The 23,401-nt window shown below is 12.4% G+C and overlaps 29 protein-coding genes and 7 non-coding genes across 36 annotated transcripts; 8 read left to right on the forward strand and 28 right to left on the reverse strand. All coding sequences in view use genetic code 11, as the record gives it.

Annotated features, from left to right (window-relative positions):
* Window positions 1-146: 146 nt before the first annotated feature.
* On the forward strand, window positions 147-1,568 carry PY17X_API00100 (SufB protein, putative; the record flags this gene model as incomplete). Its single annotated transcript has 1 exon — window positions 147-1,568. The coding sequence occupies one exon, from the start codon at window positions 147-149 to the stop codon at window positions 1,566-1,568; it is 1,422 nt and encodes a 473-aa protein (XP_022811174.1).
* A 17-nt stretch (window positions 1,569-1,585) lies between these two features.
* Window positions 1,586-1,723, forward strand: PY17X_API00200 (hypothetical protein; the record flags this gene model as incomplete). Its single annotated transcript has 1 exon — window positions 1,586-1,723. The coding sequence occupies one exon, from the start codon at window positions 1,586-1,588 to the stop codon at window positions 1,721-1,723; it is 138 nt and encodes a 45-aa protein (XP_022811175.1).
* Window positions 1,724-1,736: 13 nt separating this feature from the next.
* PY17X_API00300 (hypothetical protein) lies at window positions 1,737-2,054 on the forward strand (the record flags this gene model as incomplete). The annotated part of the gene is made up of 1 exon: window positions 1,737-2,054. One exon carries the CDS (start codon window positions 1,737-1,739, stop codon window positions 2,052-2,054), a length of 318 nt encoding a protein of 105 aa, XP_022811176.1.
* On the forward strand, window positions 2,051-5,107 carry PY17X_API00400 (RNA polymerase B; the record flags this gene model as incomplete). Its single annotated transcript has 1 exon — window positions 2,051-5,107. The coding sequence occupies one exon, from the start codon at window positions 2,051-2,053 to the stop codon at window positions 5,105-5,107; it is 3,057 nt and encodes a 1,018-aa protein (XP_022811177.1).
* A 2-nt stretch (window positions 5,108-5,109) lies between these two features.
* Window positions 5,110-6,828, forward strand: PY17X_API00500 (RNA polymerase beta subunit, putative; the record flags this gene model as incomplete). The annotated part of the gene is made up of 1 exon: window positions 5,110-6,828. One exon carries the CDS (start codon window positions 5,110-5,112, stop codon window positions 6,826-6,828), a length of 1,719 nt encoding a protein of 572 aa, XP_022811178.1.
* A 12-nt stretch (window positions 6,829-6,840) lies between these two features.
* On the forward strand, window positions 6,841-9,742 carry PY17X_API00600 (RNA polymerase D; the record flags this gene model as incomplete). The annotated part of the gene is given in 2 exon segments: window positions 6,841-8,448; window positions 8,450-9,742. Coding segments are annotated over 2 exon segments (2,901 nt in total).
* Window positions 9,743-9,754: 12 nt separating this feature from the next.
* PY17X_API00700 (apicoplast ribosomal protein S2) lies at window positions 9,755-10,435 on the forward strand (the record flags this gene model as incomplete). Its single annotated transcript has 1 exon — window positions 9,755-10,435. The coding sequence occupies one exon, from the start codon at window positions 9,755-9,757 to the stop codon at window positions 10,433-10,435; it is 681 nt and encodes a 226-aa protein (XP_022811180.1).
* On the reverse strand, window positions 10,422-10,727 carry PY17X_API00800 (probable protein, unknown function; the record flags this gene model as incomplete). Its single annotated transcript has 1 exon — window positions 10,422-10,727. The coding sequence occupies one exon, from the start codon at window positions 10,725-10,727 to the stop codon at window positions 10,422-10,424; it is 306 nt and encodes a 101-aa protein (XP_022811181.1).
* A 110-nt stretch (window positions 10,728-10,837) lies between these two features.
* PY17X_API00900 (probable protein, unknown function) lies at window positions 10,838-11,068 on the reverse strand (the record flags this gene model as incomplete). The annotated part of the gene is made up of 1 exon: window positions 10,838-11,068. One exon carries the CDS (start codon window positions 11,066-11,068, stop codon window positions 10,838-10,840), a length of 231 nt encoding a protein of 76 aa, XP_022811182.1.
* Window positions 11,069-11,185: 117 nt separating this feature from the next.
* On the reverse strand, window positions 11,186-13,447 carry PY17X_API01000 (molecular chaperone; the record flags this gene model as incomplete). Its single annotated transcript has 1 exon — window positions 11,186-13,447. One exon carries the CDS (start codon window positions 13,445-13,447, stop codon window positions 11,186-11,188), a length of 2,262 nt encoding a protein of 753 aa, XP_022811183.1.
* A 4-nt stretch (window positions 13,448-13,451) lies between these two features.
* PY17X_API01100 (probable protein, unknown function) lies at window positions 13,452-13,826 on the reverse strand (the record flags this gene model as incomplete). The annotated part of the gene is made up of 1 exon: window positions 13,452-13,826. One exon carries the CDS (start codon window positions 13,824-13,826, stop codon window positions 13,452-13,454), a length of 375 nt encoding a protein of 124 aa, XP_022811184.1.
* A 284-nt stretch (window positions 13,827-14,110) lies between these two features.
* On the forward strand, window positions 14,111-14,182 carry PY17X_API01200. The gene has a single exon. It is a non-coding gene; the product is annotated as a tRNA-Phe (tRNA).
* On the reverse strand, window positions 14,159-14,395 carry PY17X_API01300 (probable protein, unknown function; the record flags this gene model as incomplete). Its single annotated transcript has 1 exon — window positions 14,159-14,395. The coding sequence occupies one exon, from the start codon at window positions 14,393-14,395 to the stop codon at window positions 14,159-14,161; it is 237 nt and encodes a 78-aa protein (XP_022811185.1).
* A 2-nt stretch (window positions 14,396-14,397) lies between these two features.
* Window positions 14,398-15,627, reverse strand: PY17X_API01400 (elongation factor Tu, putative; the record flags this gene model as incomplete). Its single annotated transcript has 1 exon — window positions 14,398-15,627. One exon carries the CDS (start codon window positions 15,625-15,627, stop codon window positions 14,398-14,400), a length of 1,230 nt encoding a protein of 409 aa, XP_022811186.1.
* A 53-nt stretch (window positions 15,628-15,680) lies between these two features.
* On the reverse strand, window positions 15,681-16,103 carry PY17X_API01500 (apicoplast ribosomal protein S7; the record flags this gene model as incomplete). Its single annotated transcript has 1 exon — window positions 15,681-16,103. The coding sequence occupies one exon, from the start codon at window positions 16,101-16,103 to the stop codon at window positions 15,681-15,683; it is 423 nt and encodes a 140-aa protein (XP_022811187.1).
* A 15-nt stretch (window positions 16,104-16,118) lies between these two features.
* PY17X_API01600 (apicoplast ribosomal protein S12) lies at window positions 16,119-16,496 on the reverse strand (the record flags this gene model as incomplete). The annotated part of the gene is made up of 1 exon: window positions 16,119-16,496. The coding sequence occupies one exon, from the start codon at window positions 16,494-16,496 to the stop codon at window positions 16,119-16,121; it is 378 nt and encodes a 125-aa protein (XP_022811188.1).
* Window positions 16,497-16,501: 5 nt separating this feature from the next.
* Window positions 16,502-16,894, reverse strand: PY17X_API01700 (apicoplast ribosomal protein S11; the record flags this gene model as incomplete). The annotated part of the gene is made up of 1 exon: window positions 16,502-16,894. The coding sequence occupies one exon, from the start codon at window positions 16,892-16,894 to the stop codon at window positions 16,502-16,504; it is 393 nt and encodes a 130-aa protein (XP_022811189.1).
* Window positions 16,891-17,001, reverse strand: PY17X_API01800 (apicoplast ribosomal protein L36; the record flags this gene model as incomplete). Its single annotated transcript has 1 exon — window positions 16,891-17,001. One exon carries the CDS (start codon window positions 16,999-17,001, stop codon window positions 16,891-16,893), a length of 111 nt encoding a protein of 36 aa, XP_022811190.1.
* An 8-nt stretch (window positions 17,002-17,009) lies between these two features.
* On the reverse strand, window positions 17,010-17,252 carry PY17X_API01900 (probable protein, unknown function; the record flags this gene model as incomplete). The annotated part of the gene is made up of 1 exon: window positions 17,010-17,252. The coding sequence occupies one exon, from the start codon at window positions 17,250-17,252 to the stop codon at window positions 17,010-17,012; it is 243 nt and encodes an 80-aa protein (XP_022811191.1).
* PY17X_API02000 (apicoplast ribosomal protein S5) lies at window positions 17,249-17,989 on the reverse strand (the record flags this gene model as incomplete). Its single annotated transcript has 1 exon — window positions 17,249-17,989. One exon carries the CDS (start codon window positions 17,987-17,989, stop codon window positions 17,249-17,251), a length of 741 nt encoding a protein of 246 aa, XP_022811192.1.
* An 8-nt stretch (window positions 17,990-17,997) lies between these two features.
* On the reverse strand, window positions 17,998-18,519 carry PY17X_API02100 (apicoplast ribosomal protein L6; the record flags this gene model as incomplete). Its single annotated transcript has 1 exon — window positions 17,998-18,519. One exon carries the CDS (start codon window positions 18,517-18,519, stop codon window positions 17,998-18,000), a length of 522 nt encoding a protein of 173 aa, XP_022811193.1.
* Window positions 18,520-18,544: 25 nt separating this feature from the next.
* Window positions 18,545-18,931, reverse strand: PY17X_API02200 (apicoplast ribosomal protein S8; the record flags this gene model as incomplete). Its single annotated transcript has 1 exon — window positions 18,545-18,931. The coding sequence occupies one exon, from the start codon at window positions 18,929-18,931 to the stop codon at window positions 18,545-18,547; it is 387 nt and encodes a 128-aa protein (XP_022811194.1).
* PY17X_API02300 (apicoplast ribosomal protein L14) lies at window positions 18,931-19,293 on the reverse strand (the record flags this gene model as incomplete). The annotated part of the gene is made up of 1 exon: window positions 18,931-19,293. The coding sequence occupies one exon, from the start codon at window positions 19,291-19,293 to the stop codon at window positions 18,931-18,933; it is 363 nt and encodes a 120-aa protein (XP_022811195.1).
* On the reverse strand, window positions 19,290-19,514 carry PY17X_API02400 (apicoplast ribosomal protein S17; the record flags this gene model as incomplete). The annotated part of the gene is made up of 1 exon: window positions 19,290-19,514. The coding sequence occupies one exon, from the start codon at window positions 19,512-19,514 to the stop codon at window positions 19,290-19,292; it is 225 nt and encodes a 74-aa protein (XP_022811196.1).
* A 7-nt stretch (window positions 19,515-19,521) lies between these two features.
* On the reverse strand, window positions 19,522-19,917 carry PY17X_API02500 (apicoplast ribosomal protein L16; the record flags this gene model as incomplete). The annotated part of the gene is made up of 1 exon: window positions 19,522-19,917. One exon carries the CDS (start codon window positions 19,915-19,917, stop codon window positions 19,522-19,524), a length of 396 nt encoding a protein of 131 aa, XP_022811197.1.
* Window positions 19,918-19,935: 18 nt separating this feature from the next.
* Window positions 19,936-20,571, reverse strand: PY17X_API02600 (ribosomal protein S3, putative; the record flags this gene model as incomplete). Its single annotated transcript has 1 exon — window positions 19,936-20,571. The coding sequence occupies one exon, from the start codon at window positions 20,569-20,571 to the stop codon at window positions 19,936-19,938; it is 636 nt and encodes a 211-aa protein (XP_022811198.1).
* Window positions 20,572-20,577: 6 nt separating this feature from the next.
* Window positions 20,578-20,850, reverse strand: PY17X_API02700 (apicoplast ribosomal protein S19; the record flags this gene model as incomplete). The annotated part of the gene is made up of 1 exon: window positions 20,578-20,850. One exon carries the CDS (start codon window positions 20,848-20,850, stop codon window positions 20,578-20,580), a length of 273 nt encoding a protein of 90 aa, XP_022811199.1.
* Window positions 20,851-20,868: 18 nt separating this feature from the next.
* On the reverse strand, window positions 20,869-21,609 carry PY17X_API02800 (apicoplast ribosomal protein L2; the record flags this gene model as incomplete). Its single annotated transcript has 1 exon — window positions 20,869-21,609. The coding sequence occupies one exon, from the start codon at window positions 21,607-21,609 to the stop codon at window positions 20,869-20,871; it is 741 nt and encodes a 246-aa protein (XP_022811200.1).
* On the reverse strand, window positions 21,606-21,833 carry PY17X_API02900 (ribosomal protein L23, putative; the record flags this gene model as incomplete). The annotated part of the gene is made up of 1 exon: window positions 21,606-21,833. The coding sequence occupies one exon, from the start codon at window positions 21,831-21,833 to the stop codon at window positions 21,606-21,608; it is 228 nt and encodes a 75-aa protein (XP_022811201.1).
* Window position 21,834: 1 nt separating this feature from the next.
* Window positions 21,835-22,434, reverse strand: PY17X_API03000 (apicoplast ribosomal protein L4; the record flags this gene model as incomplete). Its single annotated transcript has 1 exon — window positions 21,835-22,434. One exon carries the CDS (start codon window positions 22,432-22,434, stop codon window positions 21,835-21,837), a length of 600 nt encoding a protein of 199 aa, XP_022811202.1.
* A 26-nt stretch (window positions 22,435-22,460) lies between these two features.
* On the reverse strand, window positions 22,461-22,532 carry PY17X_API03100. Its single transcript has one exon. It is a non-coding gene; the product is annotated as a tRNA-Pro (tRNA).
* Window positions 22,533-22,547: 15 nt separating this feature from the next.
* Window positions 22,548-22,618, reverse strand: PY17X_API03200. The gene has a single exon. It is a non-coding gene; the product is annotated as a tRNA-Glu (tRNA).
* A 7-nt stretch (window positions 22,619-22,625) lies between these two features.
* PY17X_API03300 lies at window positions 22,626-22,698 on the reverse strand. Its single transcript has one exon. It is a non-coding gene; the product is annotated as a tRNA-Lys (tRNA).
* A 9-nt stretch (window positions 22,699-22,707) lies between these two features.
* Window positions 22,708-22,782, reverse strand: PY17X_API03400. The gene has a single exon. It is a non-coding gene; the product is annotated as a tRNA-Asp (tRNA).
* Window positions 22,783-22,795: 13 nt separating this feature from the next.
* Window positions 22,796-22,885, reverse strand: PY17X_API03500. The gene has a single exon. It is a non-coding gene; the product is annotated as a tRNA-Ser (tRNA).
* A 9-nt stretch (window positions 22,886-22,894) lies between these two features.
* On the reverse strand, window positions 22,895-22,978 carry PY17X_API03600. The gene has a single exon. It is a non-coding gene; the product is annotated as a tRNA-Tyr (tRNA).
* Window positions 22,979-23,401: the final 423 nt, after the last annotated feature.

Raw genomic sequence — 23,401 nt, forward strand, 5'->3', positions numbered from 1 at the left:
AATATAATTCCTAATAAGTTGAATATTTAATTATAAATATTATATTTGTTAAAGTGGCTTAATTGGTAAAGCAACTGATTTGTAATCAGTAGATTGTGAGTTCAAATCTCATCATTAACTTGAATGTTTTATAATATAAAATTATTATGATAAATAACTTAAAATTAAAAAAATTTTTAAATATTTATAATTTAAATTATAAATATCAATATAACAATAAAATAAATTTATATTTAATAAGAAATGGATTAAATAAAAATTTGATAAAAAATTTATCTAATAATATTTATTTATATTTTTTTATTTACAAATTTAAAATATATTCTTTAAAATTTTTAAATATGTTTAAATTACCAGATTGGTCATTTTTTGAATGTCCAAATATAAATTATGATAATATAATTTATTATTCTTCTATTTTAAAAGATAGTAATTTATTATTATATTTAAAAACTAATTTAAATATAAATTTTTTAGATACTATTTTAATTAAAAATAATTCTATTGATGTTATTTTTGATAGTATATCAGTATTACATACAACACAATATTTTTTAAAAAAATTAGGTATTATATTTTTATCTTTATTTGATGTTGTTTTAAAATACCCTTTATTAATAAAAAAATATTTAGGAACTGTAGTTTCTTATAAAGATAATTTTTTTGCAAATATTAATTCAATTATTTTTAGTGAAGGATCTTTTTGTTATGTTTCTAAATATATAAAATGTAGTTTTAATTTATCAACTTATTTTAAAACTAATTCATATGATTTTGCACAATTTGAACGTACTTTATTAATAGCAAGTGAATTTTCATATGTAGGATATTTAGAAGGATGTACAGCTTTAATGTATAAAGAATCACAATTACATATAGCTATAGTAGAAGTTATTGTTAAAAATAATGGTTATGTAAAATATTATACATTACAAAATTGGTATAGAGGTGATTATTTAGGTAATGGTGGATTATATAATTTTACTACTAAACGTGGTATTTGTTTTCATTTTTCAAAGTTAGATTGGATTCAAATAGAATTAGGATCTATAATAACATGGAAATACCCTTCTACTATTTTAAAAGGAAATTATTCAATTAGTAATTTTTATTCAATATCATTTTTATCAGATATGCAAATTGCAGATACTGGTAGTAAAATTTATCATATAGGATCATATACTAAAAGTTATATAATTTCAAAAAGTATATCTTTAAATAAATCATTAAATATTTTTAGAGGATTAGTATATGTTAAACCTAGTTCTTATAAATCTTATAATTATACAGAGTGTAGTTCATTAATATTTGGTAATAGTTCTTTAACAGTAACTATTCCTTATATAAAAAATTATAATAATACTAGTGTTATTAAGCAAGAAGCTTTTATATCAAAAATTGAAATTTTATATTTATTTTTATTAATGCAACGTGGATTAAGTATTTCAGATTCTATTTCATTAATAATTATGGGATTTTGTTCTAGTATTTATAATAAACTTCCTTTTGAATTAAATTTAGAAATACCAATATTATTTTCTTTAAAAGTGCAAGATGTATTAAAATAAATATAAATAAAAAGTATATGAAAAATTTAAGTTATTATTTAAATAGATATAAAAAAATTTTAAAATATAATAAAAATAAAATTAAATTAAAATATGTTTTATATAAGAAATATATATTAATTATAAAAAAATTTAGATATTTAAATATTATTTAAAAAAAATAAAATCATGAAAATAAATATAATTAAATATTATTATAATAAATATAAAATATTAAATAAAAATATAATAAAAAATAGAAATAATAATTTTATTTTACATTATTCAAATATTGTAAAATTATATTTTTATGAATATATTAAAAATAAATTGCAAATATTTAGTTTTAAAGGTATATTATTAAATAAATATATGAAAAATAATAATATTATAATTATTAAATATGATAATTATAATGTAATTTTCTTATATTTTTATTTAAATTCTAAAAATTTAATAAATATATTTAAACTTGGAAAATTTAATTTAAATAAAATTTCATTATGATATATTTATTATATCCAAATAATATAAAAAATAATTATATTATATCTAATTTATATTTATTATTAATTTTAGAAATTTTATATAATTTAAAATATTATATATTAATAATAAATAATTCATTTAAAAGTGAGTTTAATATAATTTATTTTAAATTAATAACTTTATTAACAAATATAAATATAAATTCTATTGATACTATTCAAACTATAAATAATTTATTTAAGATAATTTTACATTTAAATTTTAAATTTATTTTTTTTAAAAAAAATATAAAATTAAATATATTAATTTTTATTTTACCTTTAATATATAATAATACTATAATATTAAATGGTTTATATAAAACATGTATTCAATTATTAAAAAAAAATAATAAAATTTTTATAATAAAATTTAAAAAAAATAATATTGATGTAATTTATTTATATATATATATAAATATTAATTTAAAATTAATTTTAGAATTTAATAATACAGATATATATTGTTATTTTAATAATTATAAATTTAATTTTATAATTTTATTATTATATTTAAATAAAAATTTAAATATATTTATAAAATCATATAATTATATATTAAAAAAAATAGTAATATATAATTATTTAAAATTTTTAATATATAATACATATAATATATATAATATTATTTTATTAAAATTATTTATTTTAAAAATAAATAATAATATTTCATTTTTAAATGATATTTTTAAAATAATATTAAATATCAAGTTTAATTTTATGTATTATGTAAATTATATGTTAGATAATATTTATAATAAAAAATTTTATTCAGTAATTGAACATTTATCTTTAAAATGTAATATATATATAAATATTTTAAAGGATCAATTATTAAATTTTACAAAAAATTTAAATATTAAAACTTTATTAAATAATAAAAAATATATAAATATTATTTTAGAAAATATAAATATAAATCCTTTAATTCAATATTCGGATCAAACAAATTATTTATCAGAAATTAATCAAAAGTTTAAAATAAATATGGTAACTACAGGATTAAATTCTAAATTAATTTTAAATAATAATTTAAGGGAGTTACCTAGAAATATATTAGGATATATAAGTTTAATAAATACTAATGAAGGTTTAACTTGTGGATTAGTAAATTATTTAACAATTAATACTAATTTAAATATAAAATCTAAATTTATTACATATTATAAATATTTATTTTATAATAAATATAATTTTAAATTAATATTAGATATTTTTGATAAAAATTTTTATAATATTTATTTTAATAAAATTTATTTAAAAAAAAATATAAATTTTAATAAGAGTATAATATTAACTATAAATAAAAATACATTTAAAATAAATAATATTATAAAAAATATTATTTATATACCTTTTACGTATTTATTATCTTTTATTGAAAATTTAATACCTTTTATACATTATAATGATTCAATTAGAAATTTAATGAGTATAAAAATGCATACTCAAATAGTTCCTATTTTATATCCAACTTTAAGTAGTATTATTACAAATTATAATTTTATTATAAATAAATATTTAAATTATTCTATTGTAGCTTATCAGGAAGGAATTGTTATTTATGTATCTTATATTAAAATAATTATAAGGGATATATTTAATAGACAAATAATTTATTATTTAAATAATTTTAAAAAATTAAATCAAAATATATTATTAACATATAAACCTATAGTATGGGTAGGTGAGAGAGTAAATATAGGAAAAATATTAGCAGTAAATTCTAATTTATTATATAGTGAATATAGTTTAGGTAATAATTTATTAGTTGGATATGGTTCTTATTTAGGATATGAATATGAAGATGCTGTTATTATTAATAAAAAAATTTTATATAATAATTTATACACTTCTTTACATTTAAATATTTATGAAATATCTTTAAATATTATTAATAATATACCTGAAATTTGTAGTATAAATTTACCTAAATTATATAATATACATAAAAAATATTTAGATAAATATGGAATAATAAAAGAAGGTACATTTTTATTACCAAATACTATTTTAGTATCTAAATTAATATTTATGCCATTTATATTTAATAATAAGAGTTTAGTAAATATTATTAATTTTTTATTTGGTAGTAAATTAAGAATTTTTAAAAATAAACCAGTTATTTCTACAATTAATGATATAGGTAGGGTTATTAAAATAGAAGTTTTATCTAATTATTTATATAATAAAGTTAAAAATAATAGTTTATATTTAAAAATAAGAATTTATATAGGAACACAAAAATATCTACAATTAGGGGATAAAATTTGTAACAGACATGGTCATAAAGGTGTTATTTCCTATATTAATGATATTAATGATATGCCTTATTTAAATAATAAAATACAGCCAGATTTATTTGTAAGTGCTATTGGTATACCTTCTAGAATAAATATAGGTCAAATATTAGAGGGTATATATGGATTAAATAGTTTATATTTAAATAATAGATATATAATATCAAATAATTTAAATAATAATTATTATAATAATTATATTAATAATTTAAATTATTATAAATATAATTATAATAATAATTTTGAATTCAATAAAATGTCATATAATTATAATAAATATTTTTTAAAAAATCCATTTACGGGTCATTTAATACAAAATAGTATTTGTTTAAATAATATTTATTATTATAAATTAGTACATATGGTAAAAGATAAATTAAGATATAGATTTATAGGATTATATTCAGAATTAACTCAGCAACCTATAAAAGGAAATACAAAACAAGGAGGTCAGAGATTTGGTGAAATGGAAGTGTGGGCTTTAGAAGCTTTTGGGGCTTCTTTTTTATTTAAAGAATTTTTTACATATAAATCAGATGATATTAAAAGTAGAAAATTATTTAAAAATTATTTATTTAATAATAATAAAATTAAAAATACATTTATATCTGAAACTTTTAAATTAATTATAAAAGAATTACAAAGTTTAGCTATAAATATTGAAACATTTTGTATGTATAATGATCAAAATTCTAATTTAATAGAAAAATTACCTATAAATATAATATATTAATAATGATACTTTATAATAATATAAATTTTATTGGATTAAAATTAAACATTTTAAATCCAAAACAAATTATAAAATGGTCTTCAATTATTTATAAAAATAAAGTTATTATAGGAGAAGTTTTAATTCCTAATACTATAAATTTTAATACTGGATTACCTATATTAAACGGACTATTTTGTGAAAAGATTTTTGATTATATGTATATATGGAATTGTAATTGTAATAAAAAATTATATGATATAAATAATTATTCGTTTTTTTTATATTGTAAATTTTGTAAAAATAAATTAAAAATTAATATTAATAGAAAATATAAGTTAGGATTTATATTTTTAAATATACCTATTTTACATTTATGGTATTTAACGGGACCTTTAAAAGTAGCATCATTATTATTAAATAAAAATATAAGCTATTTAAAATATTTAATTTATTATAAATATTTTTTTAATAATATAAAATATAAACAGTATTTTTATTATAATAAATTAAATTTTAAATCTATTAAAATTAATAATACAAATATAATTTCATATTTATTTTCACATAATATTTTATATAAAAAATTAAAAAATCTAAATTTATTAGTTGAATTATTAAATAATAAAGAATTGTTGTTAATCAATAATAAACATTTTAAAAAAGATTTATATAAAAAAATTAATTTGTTAAATTTATTTATAATTAATAATATTAAACCTAATTGGATATTTTTAGATTTATTACCAATTTTACCTGCAGGATTGAGACCTTATTTTTATATAAATAATAATATGTATATTATATCTACAATTAATGAAAATTATAGGTTAATTATATTAAAAAATAATAAATTAAAATATTGGTTATATTTACGTAATAATATTTGTTTTATTTTTGAAATTATTGAAAAACGTTTATTACAACAATTAATTGATTATTTATTAATTAATAAATTAATTTTAAAAAATAATAATACTTTTTTTAATTTTAGTAAAATTTTTCAAGGAAAATATAGTGTTATTAAATATAATTTATTAGGAAAAAGGGTAGATTTTTCAGGTAGATCTGTTATTACAGTAAGTCCAAATATTAGATATAATAATATAGGGTTACCATATTATATTAGTATAAATATATTTAAACCTTTTTTAATAAAAATATTTAAAAATAATAATAAATTTAATATTATATTTAAAAGTTTATTAATTAATAGAAATTTATTTATTATAAAAAAATTTTTAAATAAATTATTACAAAATCAATTTGTTATTATTAACAGAGCACCTACATTACATAGAATGAATTTACAATCATTTATACCTATATTAACAGAAGGTTACTCTTTAAAATTTTATCCTTTAGGATGTGCAAGTTTTAATGCAGATTTTGACGGAGATCAAATGTCTGTATTTTTACCTTTGGTAAAAACATCAAAATTTGAAGCAAATTTAAATTTAAATTTTGATAAAAATGTTATATCTCCATCAAATAATAAAAATTTATTTAAAAATTTACAATATTATAAATTAGGTATAAATACATTATTAAATTTAAGTTATAATAAATTATTTAATATTTATTATTTTAATTCTATGGATAAAATATATGAATTATATATTAATAATAAGTTAAGTATTTTTAATTTAGTTTGGATAAAATATATAAGTAATAATAAAATTTTTTATATATTAACTTCAGTTAGTAGAATAATTTTAAATTTATATATGTATATATATTAATTATAAAAAAATATGTATTTTTATTTTTTTAATCAATATAATTTAAAAATTTTGGAAAAAAAATTATTATCAATTTTTAAATATAATATAAGTTCAAAATTATTACAAGAATTATTATATTTAGGATTTGAGTATAGTTTTATGTATAATTATTCATTAAATATAAATGATTTTTCTAATTTTATATATTTATTAATTTTATATAAAAATAAAATAAATAATATATATAATAATAAATATTATGAGGTAAAATATAATTATATAAATATATTTTTAAATAATTATTATTATTTAAAAATATTTAATAATATTCAAACAATATTAAATTATAATATATATTTAAAAATAAATCCTATATATTCTAATTTATTTTTATTTTTTAATAATAAGATTAAAATAAAATATTCACAATTACAACAATTAGTAGGTTATAAAGGGTATGTTTCTAATATTAAAGGTATTATTTATGAAAAACCTATTATTAATAATTATATAAATGAATTAAATTTATATGAGTATATTTTATCTTGTTTTGGTTCAAAAAAAGGTATTATTGATACAGCTTTAAAAACAGCAGATTCAGGATATTTAACAAAAAGATTAGTAAATATTACTAATAATTTTATAATTAAAGAAATAAATTGTAAATCTCCTTTTATGTTTAGATATAAATGTAATATGGATATATATGGAAATATTTTTTACCCATTAAATTTATTAAAATTTAAAATATTACAAAATAATATTATTAATCTAGATAAAGGTATTTATATTAGTTTTAAAAATATTTATTTAACTAAGTATATATTTAATAAATTATTAAATTTATATTATGTAAATTATATAAATTTATATATTAAATCAGTATATTTATGTAATATATTTAATAATATTTGTAATAATTGTTTAAATTATAAACAATTATATAAATATAATTTAGGTCAACATATTGGAGTAATATCTAGTGAGGCTATAAGTGAGCCTAGTACACAAATGGTATTAAGAACTTTTCATGCTAATTCAATTTTAAAATATAAATATAATCAATCAGTTTTAAAAAAATATTACATATATAAATTATATTCATATAAATTTAAAATTAATAAAGTATTTAAATTTATTTTTAATTTTAAAACATATTTAAATATAAAATTTAATCTTATATTTTTATTAAATAAATTATTATTTAAAAATAAATCAAATAAATTTTATTTAAATTATATTTTACCTAATTGTCATATTAAATATAATTTTATATACAATTCAATTTCTAAAAATTTTAAATGTAATTATAATAATATAATTATAAAATATATTGATAATTATATAAAATATTATAATTATAATATACTACAATTATTAATTAAAAATTCATATAATAAATGGATTATTTATAATTTATATACATATTATATTTATTTTAATTATATAAAATTATATAATATAAATAATAAAGGTATTATTTATTATAATAATATAAATAAAAAATATAATATTTTATATTTTATAAAAAACTCAATAAATTATAATTCATATTATTATACTAATAGCAATATTAATATTATAAATAATAATATAAAATTATTAAATTCAAATAATATTATATTTAAATTTAATTATTAAAAAATATATGTTATATTTAATTTCAACAAAAAAAAATAATTTAAAATTAGATTATTTAAATAAAATACATTCCTTAAATAAATATATAATTGTTAAAATAGGAATAAAAAAAATAATAATATATAATAAAAATATTAGTAATAATAGTTTAAAATATAATAAATATGAAAAATATAATTATAATAATATTTATGAAATAATTTATTATAATTGGAATAAATATTTATTAAAAAATAATTATTTTAATTTATTTATAGTATATAATAATTATATAAAATATTTATATAAATATACTATTAAAAATTATTTATATTTTATTAAAAATTTATATTATATAAATAATAATTTTATTAATAATTCTATTATATATAAATTAAATTATAATGTCTATAATAATCAATTTAATAAGTTATATGATTATAAAAAAAATATTTATTTATTATTAACTAATAATTTTTATAATAAAATATTTTATAATTATGTTTATAATAATATAAATAATTTATATTTAAATGATATTACTACAGGTTTAGAATCTATAAATATAATATTTGAAAATAAAAATATAAAAAATAATATATCTTTTATTTCAAATAATATATATGTAATTTATTATGTAAAATATTATAATTATTTAAATAATATTATATATATATATAATGTATGTAATTTAAATAAAATAAATTATTTTAAATATAAATTAAATTTTTATTCATATATATTTGAAGATATTAGTTCTATTTTATATAGTGGATATTCATTAAATACTGATTTTTATTTAATTAATAATAATTTAAAATATTATTTTAAATATTTATTATCTAATACAAATATATATCAATCTATTAAAAGTTCTTATATTTATATATATAATATTTTATTAGAATCAATAGTAAAGCAATATAGTTATCAAAATATTTATTTACCTGCTATTTATTTTGAACTTATTATAAAAAAAATGCTTTCATGTATTAAAATTATATCAAATAATTTTAATTTATTTAAATATAATGATATAATACCATTATATTTAATAAATATAATAAACTATTCTTTAAATTTAAATAAATATAAAATTTATAAATATGAACCTATTATTTTAGGAGTAACAAAATCTATTTTAGCTAATTCTGGATTTTTAACAAATATAAGTTTTCAAAATACTTTTAAAATTTTAAGTTTAAATATTTTAACTAATAAAATTGATTGGTTATTAGATATAAAATCAAAAATTATAATGACTGATTTACTTCCTGTTGGAAATGGATGGTATAGATATTTAACAGTTTAATTAAAATATATAATGTTTGTTACATTTAAAGATTTATTAAAATCTAAAATTTATATAGGGAATAATTATAAAAATATTTATATTAATAATTATAAATTTATATATAAAATAAAACATAATTATTGTATTTTAAATTTTACATTAATTATTTTATATTTATATAAATTATATTTATATATTTATAATATATCCTTACTTAATAATAAAATTTTATTTATTATTAATAATAATTTAATTACAAATTTAATTATTAATATATGTAATTTAACTAATAATTTTTACATTATTAAATGGGTACCTGGAATATTAACAAATTGGTATATGTTTAAAAAAAAAATTATTATATATTTATGGTTAGAAAAATTATTTAAAAATAATTATATCATTAATATATTATCAAAAAAATGTTTATATAATTTAAAAAATATTTATAATAAATTATATAAAAATATAAATGGTATAAAAAATATGAGTATATTACCTAAACATATTTGTTTATTAAATTATAATGGTTTAATATTAAAAGAAATTTTAAAATTAAAATTAATATTAATAAGTTTTATTAATTTAAGTTTAGATTCAAGTTATATAAATATAAAAATTTTAGGTAATTATAATAATTATAAATCTCTAAAATTAATATATAAAATAATATATACATCTATTATTCATAGTAAAATTAAAAGTATGTAAAAATAGTTTTAATTAAATAAAATTTATTATATTCAATATAATAATTATTTAAAATATACCAAAAATTAATAAATTTAATTAAGATTAAATTATATTTATTAATTATGATATATAATGTTTTTAAATGATTATATTTATATTTAATAATATTATATATATAATTATTTGAATTTTTACTTTTTAATACAATATTAATTTGTTTTTTTAAATATATATATTTTATTTTTTTATTATTTTTAAATTGTTTAAATAATAAATTTTTTTTTAATTTGTAATGTATATTAAATATCATTTCAATTTATATATAATTTTAAAAAGAGAAAATGGGATTCGAACCCATGAAATATTACTATTTTTTTGATCTCAAATCAAATACAATAAACCCCTCTGTCATTTCCCTTATTATATTTTAAATTTATATAATAAAATTTTAATTATATTTTTATTTAATTTAAATCCATATTTTAAATATTTCAATAATATATAATAAATACAAGAAATAATATTTAATTTTGGATTATAAATACCTAATTTAATTATATTCCATTTATTATATTTTTTAAAATATAAATAAATTTTATATGTTTTATATTTAGTTTTATTTGATTTAGAATATAAAAATATATTAGTCATTTAAATTATTTATATTTATTTTTATAAAAATACAAACAATGGAATTTGAATCCATATCTTTAATTTGGAAAATTAATATTTTACCTATTTAAACTATATTTGTTATTTTTATTATAATTATAATGAATAAATATTAAATTTTAAATTATAATATTGATTTAAAAAATAATATAAAATATATTTATTTTTATTAAAATATTCTTTATTATAAATTAATAATAAATCACTTATAGATTTATCAAAAATTAATTCTAATAATCTTTTTAATGGACGTGCTCCATATAAAGGATTGTAAGTTAATTTAATTATAAAATATTTTAAATTATTGTTAATAGATATAATAATATTTAATTTATTTAAATATAATTTTGTCTTTAATTCTGTTATAAATTTATTAAAAATTAAATTTAATGATTTGATATTTAATGGATTAAATATTAATATATTTGTTAATCTATTTAATAATTCAGGTTTAAAATAATTAGATATTTTACTTTTAATATTATTTTTTATATCTTTTAAATCTAATTCATTTAAATAATTTTTATTATTTAAATATTTATCATAATTTGTTGGACATCCTAAATTACTTGTTAATAAAATTATTGTATTTGTAAAATCAATTAATTTACCAGTAGTATCAGTTAATCTACCTTCATCTAATATTTGTAACATTATATTATATATATCAGGATGTGCTTTTTCTATTTCATCAAATAAAATAACACAATTTGGTTTATTATATACTTGTTCTGTTAATTGACCACCTTCTGAATAACCTATATAACCTGGAGGTGAACCTATTAATCTAGAAATAGAATGTTTTTCCATATATTCACTCATATCAAATCTTATTAATTCATTTTCAGATCCAAATAACTGTTTAGCTAATGTCTTTGCTAATTCTGTTTTACCTGTACCACTAGGACCACATAAAATCCAACTTCCTATAGGTTTATTTTTTGTTTTTAGTCCTATTAAGTTTTGTTTTATAGCTGGTATGATATTATTAAAAATATGATTTTGACCATGAATATTTTTATATAAATATTGTTCTAATTTAATTAAATTATATTTATTAATTTTATTATTTTTAAATAAATTAATTTTTGATACATTTAAATATTCAGCTATTGAATTTTTTATATCATTTATTGTTAATGAAGATTTTTGTTTTATTACAGTATTAGTAAATTTATAATTTAAAATTGTAGTATTAGAATTAAATAAATATTTTTTAGAACAAGAATTTTCTAATAAAATTAATGGGATTATAGGTGAATTTAAATTTGAAATATGTTTTTTACTTAAATTAATTAATTCATATAATAATTTATTAGATATATTTATTTTATAATAATTTATATAATTTTTAATATTATTTTTTAATATTAAAAATAATTGTAAAATTGATAAATCTTTTAATTTAATATTATTAAAAAAATAATTTTTATATAAATTATAAGATTTAAAATATAAATTATATTTTTCTTTATTTATAGGTATTATTATATGAATATTTGAATTACTAATTTTATTTAATAATAAATATAAATAATATAATTTATTATCGTCATCATTAAATAATTCAATGTTTTTTATAATTAAAATTAATTTATATTTATTATTTATAAAATAATTAGAAATATTTATTATTTTATTTATAATTGTATATATATCATAATTAAATAAATCATTTAATACCCAAATTTCTGTATTATATAAATATAAAGGTACTATTTTATTAATAATATTATTAGTTAAAATATTTAAAAAAGAAAATATATTTTCATTTTCACCTTCTATAAAAATATGTTTTTTTATATTTAAATTTAAAATTTGTAATAATTTAATATATTGTGTTTTATATATATTTATATTATTATAATTATAAATAAAATTTAAATTTAAAATATTTGTAGATATTTCTTTTAATTTTAATTGAATATTTATAGGAAAAGTTGTATTAGGAATATAATAATTGAAATTTAAATTTTTTAAATTTAAATATTTAAATAAATAATTAATTTCATTATTTTTTTCATTTAATAATAATATTAATAAATTTAAAGAATTAACTTTAAAATTACTATTATTTAATTTAATTAAAATATTAATAACTTTAGTAGAAAAAATAGTATTTATAATATTTTTATTATTATAATATGTATACTTAGATAATAATAAAGATATTAATTTATGAGTTATTAATTTTTTATTTATATGTAAAAATTGTGTACATAAATTATTAGTTAATAATAATCCTAATAATAAATGAATAGGCATTATAAAATAATTATTATATTTTAATGCGATATATTCAGCTTTTAAAAATATTATAATTAATTCATGTGTACAATATAAATTATTTAAGATCATAGTGTTATATTAAATGTTTATTATATTTAATTAAATTATTTGTAATAATATAAAATAATTGATTTATATTATAAAATAATAATTGAAATTTTTTATATAATAATATTTTATAAATTAAATATATATTATTTAATTTATTATATTTTTTATATAAATTAAATAAAGTATAATTATATGTAATTTTAAATGTTTTATTAGAATAAATATAAATAATAAATACATTTAATTTATATTTATTAATATATTCATTTATTTTTGTATTTAATAAATTTAAATTGATATTATATGATTTAAATTTATAATTTAAAATAGACATTAAATTAACTTTATTATTACCCTTATTTTTTATTGAAATTTTATATTTATATAAAAGAATCATTAATCGTTATATTTTTATTATATATACATGTCTTAAAGGATTTTAACCTTTATTATAAATTTTGGAAATTTATATTTTAATATTAAATTAAAGACATAATTTATATTACATATGAATAAAGAGATTCAAACTCTTATAACAATTTTGGTAAAATTGTATTTTATCATTAAATTATATTCATTTATATATTTAGAATAATAGGATTCGAACCTATATTAATGAAATCAAAATTCATTACCTTAACCATTTGGTTATATTCTATTATTATAATAATAATATTATAAGTCATTATAGCTCAATGGTAGAGCAATGGATTGAAGTTCCATGTGTTATCAGTTCAAATCTGATTTTTGACATTTATTTAATAATAAAATTATAAATAAAAAATTAATTAAATATTTATATATATTATATATAATTTTAAAATATTTTTTATTTATCAATATATATATTAATATAATTATATATATCCATATAAATAAATTATAAAAAAACATATTAAAATATTTTACTATTTTAATTATTTTTTTATTAAATATTTTATTTAAATTTTTATTAATTACTAACATTGTTAATTTATAATATTTGTTATAATTCCTGCTCCTATAGTTTTACCACCTTCTCTTATTGAGAATTTCATATTTAAAGTTAATACTATATAATGTTTTAATTCAATAGTTAATGTTAATTTATCTCCTGGTATAGCAACTTTTTGACTAATATTATTTAAATAAATCTCTTTAATTTCACCAGTAACATCTACAGTATATATGAAAAATTGAGGTTTATATCCAATATTAAATGGTTTATGACGACCTCCTTCATCTTTAGTTAATATATATACTTCAGCTGTGAACAATTTATATACTTTTAATTTATTAGGAGTAGCTAAAATCATACCTCTTTTAATATCTTTTTTCTGAACATTTCTTAATAATACTCCAACATTATCACCAGATTGAGCTTGTATTAATTGTTTTTTAAACATTTCTAATCCAATAACTGTTGTTAAAATAGAAGATTTTTCAAATTTTAAAAGTTCTACTTCATTATTTATATTTATACATCCTTGTTCAATTTTTCCAGTAACTACTGTACCTCTACCAGTAATTGAAAATACATCCTCAATAGACATAAAAAAATAATCATTTATATTTCTTATAGGTATTTGTATACTATCAATTATATTTATTAAATTATTTAATTTTTGTATCCAAATATTAGATTTAATTACTTCATAATTTTTATTTTTTTGTATAATATCAATTACATTTAATGCAGATCCAGTTAATATATGTATATTATTTAAATCAAAATTATATTTTGTTAATAATTCATTAATTTCTAATTTTATAAAATCAATTAACTCTTCATCGTTACATAAATCTTCTTTATTTAAAAAAATAATTAAATTTTTAATACCTATTTGTTTTATTAATAATAAATGTTCGTATGTCTGAGGCATAATTCCATCTATAATAGAAATAACTAAAATTGCTATATCCATTTGTGTAGCACCTATAATCATATTTTTAATATAATCTGAATGTCCTGGACAATCAATATGTGCACAATGTTTTGTTAAAGTTTCATACTCAATATGTGTTGTATTTATAGTTATACCTCTTATTTTTTCTTCAGGAGATGAATCAATATCAGAATAACTATATTTTTTTGATAATCCTTGTAGATTTAATAAATAAGATATAGCTGTTGTTAAAGTAGTTTTACCATGATCAACATGACCAATAGTACCTAAATTTATATGTTGTTTATTTCTTATAAATAATTTATTATTCATATTTTTAAAAATATATTTATAATAATTATATAAATAATAATATAATCAATTTTTTATTGTTTTTTATTTAATAAATATATATAAGTTCTATTTGATATAAATTGTTTTATTAAATTCAATTTCATTTTATATAAATCTCCTTCTTTATTATAACTTAAAATTAAATATTTACAAATAATTTTATATAATAAAGTATTTTTATTTTGTATTACTTTAATAAATAATTTATATACATTAAAAATAGATTTATTAAAAGAAATAATAATAGGAATATTATATTTAATTGTATTTATTTTTATTTTATAAAATGAAAATGGTAATAATAAATTTTTTATAGCTTTATTAAAAATAATTATACCAAATTTATTAGTTATTTTTTTTAATAAATATAATATATATATTAATAATTTTATACTTTTATTTAATTTACCTTTTTTTAAGAATATTTTAATAAAATATTTAAACAAAACTATCATTTTATATATAAATTTTTAAATTTTTTTAGTTCCATATTTAGATCTAGAAGTTTTTCTATTTTTAACTCCTATAGCATCTAATGCTCCTCTTATAACTTTATATCTAATACCAGGTAAATCTTTTACTCTACCTCCTTTAATTAAAACAAAATTATGTTCTTGAATTGACTTACCTTCACCAGGTATATAAGCTAATAATTCTTTATTATTAGATAATTTTATTTTAGCAACTTTTCTTAAAGCAGAATTCGGTTTTTTAGGAGTTTTAATTAATATTTTTAATACAATACCTTTTTTTTGAGGGCATTTATTTAATAAATAATTATTAGATTTATTAATTTTCTTAAATGATTTTGTTTTTTTTGTATATAATAACTTAGTAATTGTTAACATTATAATTAATATTTTCTTTTAGAAATTTTACATCCATTATAAGGTATAGAAGTTATATCAAATAATTTATTTATATTTAATTTTTTATTTTTATATTTAATATTTAATAATAATTTTAATATATGAATTCTATAAGAATTAATACCATTAAAAATAACATTTATTTTATATAAATTTTTATTAATTAAATATTTTATAATATTTATAGTTAAAATATTATTTGCTACTATAGTACTTTTTAACCTATTTTTAAAATTTTTTAAACAACCACAAGATATACTTTTTATATTTTTAATATAAATATATTTAAAATTTAATTGTTTATATTTAGAAATAGTTACTAATGTATTTTTTAAAGTTAATTTAAAATATAAAAAAATAATATAATTTGTATTCATTGAGTTTGTTTATGTTTTTTATTTTTACAAATAATATGTAATTTTTTAAAACGTCTTATTAATTGACAATTATTACATATTTTTTTTATAGAAGAACGTTTTTTCATTATCTATCTTATTTTATATTTAACTTTTTAATTTTATTATTAATAATATTATTTATTTTAATTTTAAAAATTTTATGAATATATAAATTCAATCTATATAAACTAAATTTTATTTTAAATATATTATTTTTTATATTAAAAATACTTATATTACTAATATTTAATAATAAATTAATATTATATAAACTTAACCCATTTATATATTTTAATATATATATTAAATATAAATTCTTATTTAAATAAACTATCATACTAAATTAAATAATATTAATAAAATTTTATTCAATAAATTATATTTATTATTTATAATATTATGATACATAATAATTTTACAATTTAAATATCCTAAACATTCAAATAAATATTTAAATAATAAAAAACGTATATTTAAATAATTACTAATTTTAAATTGTAATTTTAAAAAAATTTTATTATAATTTATATAAATATACTTTAATTTATACATATTTAACATTGAATATTTAAAATAATATATATTATTTAAACTATTAATTTTAGAAGATAAAATAGCCTTATTTAAATTTACATGTTTTCCTATACCTATACCTACCCAACCTTGTTTATTACCTATTAATAATATAACTTTATATCTTTTAATTCTACCTTTTTTTATTGTATAAGAAATTTTTTTTATCTCTATTATTTTTTCTATAATATTTATACTATTATTATTAATTATATTAATTTTATTATTTAAACTACTATATTTATAAATATAAAAATATATATAATTCATATTATATATATTATAATCAAAATTATAATAATGTAAATTATTTAAAATATAATATACTTTTATATATATAATAAGTAAATTATAAATTTTATTATATAAATAATAATTTTTATTACATTTACTTTTAAAATTTAAAATAATAAAAATACTTTTAAATATTATTAAAATATAATATAACATATAAATATTTTTATTATTATATAATTTTTTATTATAAAAAATATTTTTCATATATTTAATTAATTACTTAATTTTATACCTAATTCTTTATATTTATTTATAAATTGAAAAGAATTTATTAATTTACCTATTGAATTTAATATAAATAAATTATAACTACATAATTCAATCATATTTTTATTAACATAAATATTACATAATACTATATTAGGTAATTTAATTATAATTTTATGATTATATTTTAATTTAAAAATTAAAATATTATATTTTTTTAAATAATAAAATTTATAATTTATACCAATAACAGTTAAAACTAATTTAAATATATTATTATTAATAGTATAAATATTATAAAAATTATATTTATATATTTTATTTAATAAATAAAATAAATTATTATTTAAAAATAATATATAAATATTATTTAATATATATATATAATTAATAATATTTTTATTTTTATTATTATATAATATATATATATAATTAAAAAATTTTTTATCTAAAACTAAATAATAATAAATATTATTTTTATTAATATTATTATTATAAAAAAAAATATACTTTTTATAATTTAACATTTTTATCTATAAATTTTACATTTAATTAAAAAATATAACATATTAAAATACCACCAATTTTATATTTTAATGATAATATATGTGTAATAAATTTATATTTACATGAATATATTATTAATAAACCTTTAAAATATTTATTTAATTTTATAAAAGATATTAATTTATTATAATTTATATAAAATAATTGATTATATTTTATATATGTTTTTAAATACATAATTTTTTTATATTTATTTAAAATTATAAAAATATAATATCTATTATTTATAACAATAATATAAAATTTTAATATATAATTATAATTATATAATAATATAATTAAATAATAAATAATTTTATTAAATTTATACAATATAAAATTTTTATCTAACTTAAAATTATATTTTATTTTATTTAACAATCTTAATATCATCAAATATATTTAATTTTTAATTTTTTAATATTTATATTAGGTTTATATTTTATATATTTTAATATAATTGAATTACTTTTTGTACCTACAGAATTTAAATCATTATTTAAAATTATAACTGCATTTTTATTAAATTTAATTGAATAATACAATTTTAAATTAATAAAATGTTTGTATTGAACTAAAATACCTTTACATTTATCTGATTTTTTATATAAATTATTATTATATAATTTATATACTATACCAATAAGTATATCTCCATATTTTATAGTTTTTGATTTATTTAAAGCATTTATATATTTAAACTTTAATATACCACTATTGTCTAAAACATCTAATATACTATTTAAATATATCATAAAATTTTTATTATTTTATTATTACAAAATTTACTTTTTTTATAATATTTAATTAATACATAATCATTTATTATAATTTCATTTCTTTTATCATATACTTTTATATATTTATTACATAATAATAATTTTTTATATATATAAGAATATTTATAATAAGAAATACAAATTATTTTTATATTATCACATATTTTTTTTATCACATATCCTATTTTTATCATCATAATATTATTAATTAATTATTTTTTTTATATACTGTAATTTTAAATTTAATTTATATGATAATATTTTTGTAATTTTATAAATAATATCCACAGAAACCTCACTAATTTCAAATAATAATTTTCCTTTTTTTATTTTACACACATATAACTCAATAGGACCCTTACCAGCACCCATTCTAGTTTTTAAAGATTTTTTAGTCATAGATTTTATACATTGTATATATATATTATAATAACCTATTTTTTTTATATATTTATTTATTATAAATTTAGAAGTTTCAAACTGTTTATTAGTTAAATATCCAGAAGTCAAAGATATTATACCCCAATATAATTTCAAAAATTTTAAATTAAAATTACCTTTTATTTTTCCTCTCTGTGTTTTTTTTATATTATTAATCATATTTAAAAATAAATTAAATTACATATTAATCCATACTTTTATACTTAAAATACCATATTTAGTATTTATAATATCATTAATATATTTAATTTTATTAGTTAAAGTACTTAAAGATATATTACCATATGTATATATTTCTACTTTAGTTTTTAAACTATTTTTAAAACAACCAGAAAATCTTATTTTTAATCCTTTAATACTATAATTATATTTTTTTAATAAATTATTGTATAAATAATCAAATATTAATTTTAATGATTTATACTTTAAATAATATTGTTTTATATAAAATATTATAATATTTATATTATCAGTATATTTTATTTTTAAAATACATAAATAATTATATACTTTATAATAATAATAATTAAAATAATTTAATAATATAAATATATATTTTAAATTTATAATATTATATTTTAAACTATTATAAAATAATAATATAATTACAAATTTATTAATATATAAATTTATATTTATATCAACATAATTATTTTTTAAATAACATATATTATAAAAATTATAATATAATAAATATATTAATAATATATTTATTAAATAATATTTATTTTTACTTATATTAATATAAAAATTATTAATATAATTTTTAAAAATTAAACTTCTAAAAATTAAAGGATGAACTTTTTGTCCCATTATATATTAATTTAACGCTAATTCTTTTATATTATATTTTATATATTTTGTATATATAAAATTACCTACTTTTTTATATAATTTATATTTATTTATATAAATAGGTATAAATTTATATCCATTATATATTTTTATATATAAATTTAATAATTTTTTATAAATATATAAATTTTTATTATATATATTTAATACAATATTTTTATTATTATATTTATTATTTAAATTAATAAATATATATTTATTATTTAACGACACTTTTAACCAATATAATTTAATCATATTTATACATTTAATAATTTAAATTTTTTTTGTTTTATATCCTTTAGAATGTAATCCTTTTTTAGAACAAGGATATTTACGACCGATACCTGTTTTACCTTTACCTCCTCCATGAGGGTGATCACATACATTTTTTGCTTTACCTCTAACTTTAGGTTTTTTATTATAAAATACATTATAACCAGCATTTTTTATTTTGAATTTATTATATAAAATATTGCTGTTTATACCTATATAACAAAAATTATTATAATTAATATATTTTAATTTTTTAGAAGGTAATTTTATATATACTAAATTTTTATAAAAAATTAAAATTTGAGCATATGTACCAGCAGATCTAGCAAAAATACTACCCTTATTATTATAAGATATATTATAAATATATGTACCTAACTTACAATACTTTAACTGTATATAACTACCTAATTTTATATTATTTATATTTGTTATATAATAAATAGAATTTAATATATAATTATGATTTAAAACTATATATTTTTGTAAATAATTAAATTTATATGATAAATATAAAATACATCCTATATAACTATTTTTAAAATAAGTTTTTATTTTTTTAAATAAAAATACTTTATAATTTATATTAATATTATAATTATCATACCACAAATCAATTAATTTATATTGATATTTTAATTTACCACCTCCTTTATTATAAATAGTAGTATATCCTTTATTATTTTTACCAAAATTTTTTAAATATTTATAACTATTATATTTTTTTAATTTTAATATCATTTTAATTTTATAAAATATATTTTTAAAGTATTTTTATTATTTTTATTTATATTATTAATCTTTATATTTTTACTAATATCAAATTTAAAAATATTTTTAATAATATATTTTATATCTAATTTTGTTAAATATTTATTAGTATAAATAATATAAAACTTACTATTAATAAAATTAATTTTATAAAATATATTATTTAAACAAAAATTTAATATAATTTCTTTCATATTATACAATTAATATAATATAATTATATAAAATTAAATTTAATAAAATATATTTATTATTAATTTCATATAAATTAAATATCTTATAATTTTTACTTACTAATATCCCATTTAAATATAATATTTTATAAATTAATTCATTTATATTATTAAATTTAATATTTTTATAAATATATAATAAACCTAAAATATATTCGAATTTAATTATTAAAATATTACTACGCTTATTAATTAATAAATATAAAAAAATTAACTTATATATAAATTTATTATATTTAATAATTTTATTTCTATAAAAAGGACCAAATGTACAAGCACCTTGTTTACATACAGTTGAAGATAAAGTCTTTAATCTAGCTTTACCAGTACCTTTTTGAACTCTTACTTTTTTTTTACTAAAATTAATAAGACTTCTATTTTTTGTATTTTTATATTTATAAATATTATTTAAATAATAATATTTTATAATATAAACTAATAATTTATATATTTTAATATAATTATTTAAATATAATTTTATAAAAAAATTATATTTATATTTAAATATTATATTATTATTAAATATATTATTATTTATATTTAATATAATAATATTATCCATAATTAATATGTTATAATAAATATATTTCAGAAAAATAGGATTTGAACCTATATTCTTCTATTCCCAAAATAGATATGTTACCATTACACTATATTCTGAATATTAAAATTTTATACTTTTAAGGAAAATCGAATTCCTATTTTCTTCTTGAAAAAAAGATGTCTTACCTTTAAACGATAAAAGTTAAAACTTAAATTACCTGAGACTTGAACTCAGAACCATTCGATTAAAAGTCGAGTACTCTACCAATTAAGCTAGTAATTCTTAATTTAACGAATCTGACGAGAATTGAACTCGTATTCTTTATTATGACAAAATAATATTTTAACCTAATTAAACTACAAATTCAAATAAATATATATAGAGAAAAAGGGATTTGAACCCTTGGTATATACATAATATATACAATAAATTAGCAATTTATAGCTATAAACCACTCAGCCATTTCTCTATACAAAAATAAGTTAAATCAGATTTGAACTGATGTAGGTATAACACCAATGGATTTACAGTCCATTCCTTTTAACCACTCAGGCATTAACTTTATTATACATTTAAGTAGATTCGAACTACTGATGTTCAATATTTGAAAATGAATTATGAGTCCATTGCTTTCGACCACTTAGCTATAAATGTTTACTTTATTAGAGATAAAGGGACTCGAACCCTTACAACAATTATTGTTAATGGATTTTCTAATTAAATTTAGACTTTTTATAAAAATATATACATAAAGTCGTTTGAATATATAACTAATATATTACAGAATAAAAATTATTTTTTCTTTATATATTAAAATTATTAATTTATTTATAAAATTAACTCATAACATAATATAACTATTATAATATTATTTAAAGTCCATTGTGTATACCAAATTTCACCATATCTCTTATATATGTTATATAAATGATATTCAGATTTGAACTGAAATAAAATAATTTGCAATTATTCACTTTACCTAATT

This window comes from Plasmodium yoelii (genome assembly GCF_900002385.2).
Source record: "Plasmodium yoelii genome assembly PY17X01, chromosome : API".
NCBI lineage: Eukaryota > Apicomplexa > Aconoidasida > Haemosporida > Plasmodiidae > Plasmodium > Plasmodium yoelii.